Source organism: Bubalus kerabau, chromosome 5, assembly GCF_029407905.1.
Source record: "Bubalus kerabau isolate K-KA32 ecotype Philippines breed swamp buffalo chromosome 5, PCC_UOA_SB_1v2, whole genome shotgun sequence".
In the NCBI taxonomy this organism is placed as follows: Eukaryota; Metazoa; Chordata; class Mammalia; order Artiodactyla; family Bovidae; genus Bubalus; species Bubalus kerabau.
Genome location: NC_073628.1, coordinates 134,517,584 through 134,524,282, shown reverse-complemented (window position 1 = coordinate 134,524,282; position 6,699 = coordinate 134,517,584). Strand labels below are relative to the sequence as shown.

Here is a 6,699-nt window from a genome sequence, read left to right as displayed (position 1 = left end):
CTCCCAGAGTTTACTCAGACTCATGCCCATTGAGTCGGTGATGCCATCCAACCATCTCATCCTCTGTCCCCTTCTCCTGCCTTCAGTCTTTCCCAGCATCAGGGTCTTTTCAAATGAGTCAGTTCTTTGCATCAGGTGGCCAAAGTACTGGAGTTTCAGCTTCAGCATCAGTCCTTCCAATGAATATTCAGGACTGATTTCCTTTAGGATGGACTAGTTGGATCTCCATGCGGTCCAAGGGACTCTCAAGAGTCTTCTCTAACACCACAGTTCAAAAGCATCAATTCTTCAGCACTCAGCTTTCTAAGAGTCCAACTCTCACATCCATACATGAACACTGGAAAAACCATAGCTTTGACTAGACAACCTTTGTTGGCAAAGTAATGTCTCTGCTTTTTAATATGCTGTCTAGGTTGGTCATAGCTTTTCTTCCAAGGAGCAAACATCTTTTAAAAATAGGAAGTCAAGAGTTACCAAGCCCCATTATTTTGAACTGAAAGCCCTATTTTTAATGTAAAAACGTCTATGAGATGCCCAACAACCCTATAACATGCTCATCACCCTGGAAGGCATAGTTGTTCCTATAAAACGGAGGTGCCCCCAAGTCTGGAGCTCACCAGGTCCTGTCTGTCGCCAGGGTTCCCCAGGACTCTGTGATGCCCGCCCCCCACCCCCCGGCTGCCCTGCCCCCGCTCTGGGTACGGTTCTCTACTTTGTCAGGCTCAGCTCTAATGAAAACATTTCAATAATAGTTTTATTGAGATGTAATTCCCGGACCACAAAATTTACCCTCTTTGGGGGGAAGGGTACTGACTTCAGTTGGTTTCTGTCTGTATTCCCTCTCGGTGCCTTGCAGCCACAGATGCTGAGCAAACATTTAAAGAGTGAGCGTGGGAACAAATGAAGAAAGAAAGAAATAATAGCCATCTTGGAGGGTGGCATGATGAGATGGAACAAACCATCTAAACCTACCTTTCCCTTTTGAAAACCACACATCACCACACCAACCCCCACCACCCCAGGCACGCGGGCAGGGAGGCTGGGGCCCGTCTGCAGCTTCTGCACTCCCGGGCTATCTCAAAGCTTTCCTTTTTGATGTTTGTATTAAGACAAGGGTGTCTCTTTGCTTTGTTTTGCAAATACAAATCCAAGCTGCGCTGTCAGCCTGCACAGGCCCTGCCGCTGATCCAGACCCACAGCTGGTGATGGGCTGGTGGCGGGGCCGTGTGTCTGCAGAAGGCAAAGATGCTGTGGTCAGAAAGAGGTCACCCCTGGGAGGCTTCTGGTCCTCAGGCGGAAGGAGCCTGGCAAGCGGGGGGGAACCCTGAGCCACTGATAGAGACCTATGCCCCCAGCCCTGGGGTAAGGGGCGGGTGGGGAGCCTCCCCGCCCTGGCGGGTAGCGCTGGCTCCTGGCTGGTTGATGGAGTCCCACGCAGGCCACCTCCCACCCGGTCTCACCCCATCCTTGCTCCCCACAGACCGTCTTTCACAGAGGATCTGTCCTTGGGGACAGAGCCACTGACACGCGGGAGGCGGTGACTAGGCGTCGCCAGCTTCGGGCCAGCCAAGCGGGGTGTGGGTAAAGCCAGAAGAGGTGGCCCCGGCGCTGCTGAACTTGTCAGAGGCCTGGAGCCGACTGCAGCCAGGCACTGGCCACAAAAGATGGTTTTTCCAAACTCAAGTCTTCAAGATGCCAAGGCACTTAGGGGTGGGAGGCAGGAACAGCCAATTAAGTGACGGCCCTTTTTATTCCTTTCATGTGGGATTCTTCTCTCCAGATTGTAAGAGTAATAACTGCTTGTTATAGAAAACTTGGGAAATAAGCAAGTCTCAAGAAGAGAAATTCTGTGTGGGATGTAAGTTACCAGGTGGCTTTCCCAGACAAGCATCACCTCTCAAAATCTGATACAAGCCCAGGTAAAAAGAACCTGTCTGTCAATGCAGGAGACGCGAGTTCAATCCCTGGGTCAGGAGGATCCCCTGGAGGAGGAAATGGCAACCCACTCCATAGTATTCTTACCTGGAGAATCCCAAAGGCAGAATCTGCAGCCTATGGCTCACGGGGTCACAAAGAGTCAGACATGACTTAGCAACTAAGCACGAACACATTAATTGCCAGGGCTAAGTGGCATCTTAAAAATCGTTTTTTCCAACCCTCTCAATTTACACATGAAGGGAAGTGAGGCCCAGAAGCCAACAGACTTGGTCTAGACTGTCCCGGGACAAGAGGGCCTTAGAGTCTGTTTCCTGCCCCGCTGGTCTCTGCCCACAGGGCACCTTCACTTGGCGTGCCCAAGGCTAGGGGGCTGGTGGCCCCTGAAGCAGGTCCTGTACCAGTGCGCGACCTGCTGATGGGTTTGAATAAGATCCGCCCTCCGACTCTGCTTGTCGCAAAGCAGTGACCTCAGAGGCGCTTTGGGACGGTGCATGCTCCCCGAGTCTTGTGGGGTTCCCCTCACACCTCCACCTGCAAGGGGTGCGGCCAGTAAGGCCCCCAGTGCCAGCTGGTGACAAAGGCCGTGGGCGGAAGAGGCTTCTGGCCGGTGCCAGTTAGTGCGGGCTTTAGCTCTGCCTCTGAGGTCATCATGTCAGAGACTCCAGCCGCTGCCCAGGCTCAGACGAGGTGGGGGAACATTGCCACCACTGAGAGGGAAGTGTGGGTACTCCGCGTGTCCCTGGGGGTTCAGGTACAGGTCACAGAGGCCATGGTGCGCTCAGAGCTCTGTCCAGGGCCAGCTGATTGAGCTTGGGGGTAACAGGAGCACCTCTGCTTCCTTGGCAGGAGCGGGCAGAGATGGTGGGAACAGCCAGGGACCCCGTGTGGACACAGAGCTGCTCTGGGGACAGTGGGATGGTCCCAGTCAGGGCCGGTTCCAGCAGGAGCAGCGGGAGACAGCGGGTGCTCACCCGGCTGACCTCTCGGGCAGCAGGAGGAACAGGCTTTCGGGATCCAGGCCTGAGTGCTGTCACCAGGCTGGTCTGGCTGGGTCAAGGACAGCAGGGTGGCATTCTGTGGAATCGCCCTGGGTCCGGAGCACAGTGTCCAGCTCTCTGGCCTCCCGGGATGTTTCAGGAGCTGACTCACACCCTCCCATAAGCTGTCCTCCCACTTAAATCAACCAGGGAGGCTGCCGTCACCTACAGCCAGGAGCCCTGCCCACACCCCCTGAATCCCATCATCACTTTCCTCCAGCTTTCCCATCAGTAGTTCAAGCTGATGCTCACAGAGCCCTCTCGCCCTGGAGGCCAGGCCCCGGGCAGTGCGGGCAGGGCGGAGAGAGCTGCCTAGGCCCGCAGGATGGGGAGTGGGTGGGAGTGGGCTCCAGAGAAGACAAAGCAACGCCCCAGCTGGAAGTCTCCGCTTTCTCCTTTTATTACAGAAGCTCTGCAGGGACACCCGTCGTCTAGAGCAGGGCTCAGAAGCCAGGCCGTGGTCTCCGCTGCCGCAGTCTCGTCTGACGAGCCGCGGGCTCAGAAGTAGGCCTTCCGCAGCCTCCTGGGGCAGAAGCAGGAGGTGGAGCTGGCGACCCACGTCTTTTCCTTGGCCTCCAGGATGTAGGAGGTCTGCGTGGCGAGGCAGCTGACCGTGGGGTCCGGGTCTGCCCGCATGTGCCTCAGGGCTGTGACAGACACGCGGGCTGAGCAAGAGGGCCTGGGGGTGTGGGGCTCATGGGGGCGGGTGGGCGCTGTGCAGGAAGCGGAGGGCGGTGGGCCGGGGCCAGCAGCTTGTGGAAGGGGAGCCAGCGTATTTCCGGGCCTGGGACCGCGCACTGCGGGGCTCCGAGAGGCGTGGCTGGGGCTCGTCCAGTCCAGGACCAACCCAGCGGGGTCCTGCCCACTTCCCCCGGCTTGGCTCCGCCCTCCTCTCCCCAGGGCGCCGGGGGAGCCTAGGCCTCCGGCTGGGGCTGCAGCCGGGACTCGCTGGCACCATGAAAGCCCGCCAGGCAGGGTTGCAGGCTTGGGAGAGGGAAGGGGAGGTGGAGGGGTGGGGGATACGGGACAGCCGCCCAGGCAGAAAGAAGGTGCCAGGAGTCCCCGTGTGCCCTTAAATGACAAGCCTCCCCGTCACCGCCTCCCGATGGTGACTGCTGTGAGCCCACTTGCCCTAATTTCTGAGGCCCCGCAACCACGTCTGAGGGACAGGCAGCAGGCGCGGGCTTGCACTGACCTGCGTGGACCTCGTCCATTTCCCTGGCCTCCTCAGCGCACAGGGTCTGGATGATCTGGCCTGCAGGGGGCACGGAGTGCCTCACCAACCCACAGAGGACCAGGGGACCCCGCTGCACCTGCTCTGATCCTCTTCCCGGAACAGTCCCCATGCCCGCTCTCTGTCTGTCTCTGTCCCTCCCACACCCGGCCTGGGGTCCTGACTTTCTCCTTGAAACCAGGATGACTTCCCCGCTTCTCTGAAGGGTCTCGAACAAACGGGGCGTCGCCTGTGCTGGGCGGTGCTTCTCTTGGGGATGTTGATGGAGCCGGCCACTCCAGTCTCTGAGCTGCCCTCCCAGGACGCGGCTTGTTTCGCGGGGTAAGGCCGCCCAGCTCAGGCAGGGGCTCCCAGCGGGGTGGGGTGGGGGGCAGGTGCGGACAGTGCTCCGCCCTGCTCGGTCACTACCCCAGGCTGTCTGCCCGCTGTCCCGGCTCCCTGGGCTGTGTGAAGGGCCCCAGCACGGGGACACGGCGCCCCGGGCAGAGGGGAGGCCCGCCGTACCTGCGAACCACACGGCGGCCCGACGGATGGGGACCTGCGGGCTCCTGAAGAGCTGTACGCTTTGCTTCAGGAACCAGAGGGCTCGGCCCACCTCCTGCTGCAGCTGCGGGAGAGGCGCCGCTGCTCCTGCCGCTCCAAACCGGCCCGCCCCGCCCCACCCCGCCCCGCCCCGCCCACGCCACGCCACGCCCCGCCCCCACGCCCCGCCCCGCCCCGCCCCGCCCACGCCACGCCCACGCCACGCCCCGCCCCGCCCCCACGCCCCCCCACGCCCCGCCCCGCCACGCCCCGCCCACGCCACGCCCCGCCCCGCCCCCACGCCCCGCCACGCCACGCCCCGCCCACGCCACGCCACGCCCCGCCCCCACGCCCCGCCCCGCCCCGCCGACGCCCCCGCTGACTCCCCTGCCCGGCTCCGCCTACGCCACGCCATGCCCCCAGCCCGGCCCCGCCCCTGCATGCCCCTGTCCCGCTACGCTAGGCCCCCGACCCGGCCCCGCCACGCCCCACGGACCAGCCCAGCCCCGCCCACGCCTTGGCCCCGCCCATGGCATGCCCCGGCACCACCACCCCCGTCCACGCCTCGCCCAGCCTAGCCCCGCCCAACCCGGCCCACGCCACGCCCCAGCCCCGCCTCACACCCCACCTGGCCTCGCCCGGCCCCGCCCTCGGCCCACGCCCCGCCCCGGCCCGCAAAGTCAGCCCCCAGGGAAGTCCGCACATCCGCACCCCGCCCGCAGCTCCTGCTCCACAAAGGCCCCCCAGACTGCCCGGGCTCTGGGGCCCACTTTCCCTGGGCTCGCTATTGTACCGCTGTGGCCGCAGGGAGAGGAACCCGACATCTGGGTGCCCCAGCCACCCCCACAAAAGCAGGCGGCGAGCCGCGACCCACCAGGGCACTGAGGATGGTCCATACGTCTTTCTCAGCGAAAGTCGCCCTGAGCTTTGACCAGCCCAGCAAGGTGGCCAGGTGGCAGAGTGTGGGCCGGGCGATCTGGAGAGACAGGGAAGCCCAGCCAGAGGAGTCAGGGTGCAGGCCGGGCCAAGACCCCGAGGGCATGGGGGCGGAGACAGGCGACAGTGAGATCAGCCCTACGGGGACAGGACTCAGTGAACCCAGGGGACCCTCCTGACAGGAGAAAGGCCGGACCGTTCTTTGGCTGTTCCTGTACCCTTCCTCCCACTGATGGGAAGCTGAAAAATCGTGATGGTGATTTTCCCAGTTGCTATGTTACCGCAGCAAGATCCACCTCCTCACCTACCCCACCAGCCCACAGCCCCCAAGCCCCCAAAACAGCCTCTCAGAGATTTCCCAGAGGTCTGGATCCTCCGGCTGGGCGTCACTCCTCTCATCAAGGTTGGCTCCTCCAGAAAGGTGGCCGCCCAGCTGACTGGGACAGACTCACCCACAAAGGGGACGTCCCAGCTCCCCAGCTGGTCCAGGGTGTCCTGATCTGTGCCCGTGAGAGCCTCACTGGGCGAAGGAGCCTGGTGTGAGCAGGCTGGCCACCGCACTTCTCAGCAGCTAGGCTCAGAGCCCAGCCTGCCCACTCCAGAACCTGGGCCAGCCCTCTCTGTCCCCAGTGGGTGCCTCCCCGTCCCAGGACCCCGTTTCCGGTCGGCCTCTTCAGCCCCTCGCCAAGTGCTCACTGACATCCTGCTAGCGCCACCTGCCCCTCCGCCCCGTGGGCTCTCACCTGAGCTATTCTGCCATTAGCATCCTCCAGGTGGAGTACGAGCAGGATGAGCAGGTTGAGGACCTGGTGCCTCAAGGGGAAGACAAAGACCCTCCTGCTAACCTTGGCCAGGAGAGCCCCGTAGATCTCAAAGGCTGTCAGGCGCAGATGTTCGGACTCCTGGGGGAGAACACACACGTGCACCCACGTGAGGGGCAGGCAGTGGAGCCCCGCCTTCCAGACGGTGGCCCTGAGCCCCCCACCGTCCGCAGGGCCCCCATCATCACGACCCCACTGCGACTGCCCTCTG

The 6,699-nt window shown here is 62.3% G+C and overlaps 1 protein-coding gene across 1 annotated transcript; it reads right to left on the bottom strand.

Moving 5' to 3' along the window:
- Positions 1 to 3,357: 3,357 nt before the first annotated feature.
- Positions 3,358 to 5,146, bottom strand: LOC129654332 (translation initiation factor IF-2-like). The gene is made up of 3 exons (XM_055583821.1): positions 4,714 to 5,146; positions 4,171 to 4,230; positions 3,358 to 3,622 (listed from the first exon to the last, which is right to left on the bottom strand). Exons 1-3 carry the CDS (start codon positions 5,144 to 5,146, stop codon positions 3,474 to 3,476), a joined length of 642 nt encoding a protein of 213 aa, XP_055439796.1. The 3' UTR covers positions 3,358 to 3,473.
- Between the last annotated feature and the right edge of the window lie 1,553 nt (positions 5,147 to 6,699).

Coding starts and splice junctions, on each gene's coding strand:
- LOC129654332 (XM_055583821.1), bottom strand. CDS start 5,146: ATGGCGTGGCGTAGGCGGAGCCGGGCAGGGGAGTCAGCGGGGGCGTCG. Junction 4,231..4,713: donor GGCCGCCGTGTGGTTCGCAG/GTACGGCGGGCC, acceptor TGCCCCCTGCAG/GCCAGATCATCCAGACCCTG. Junction 3,623..4,170: donor AATGGACGAGGTCCACGCAG/GTCAGTGCAAGC, acceptor TGTCTGTCACAG/CCCTGAGGCACATGCGGGCA.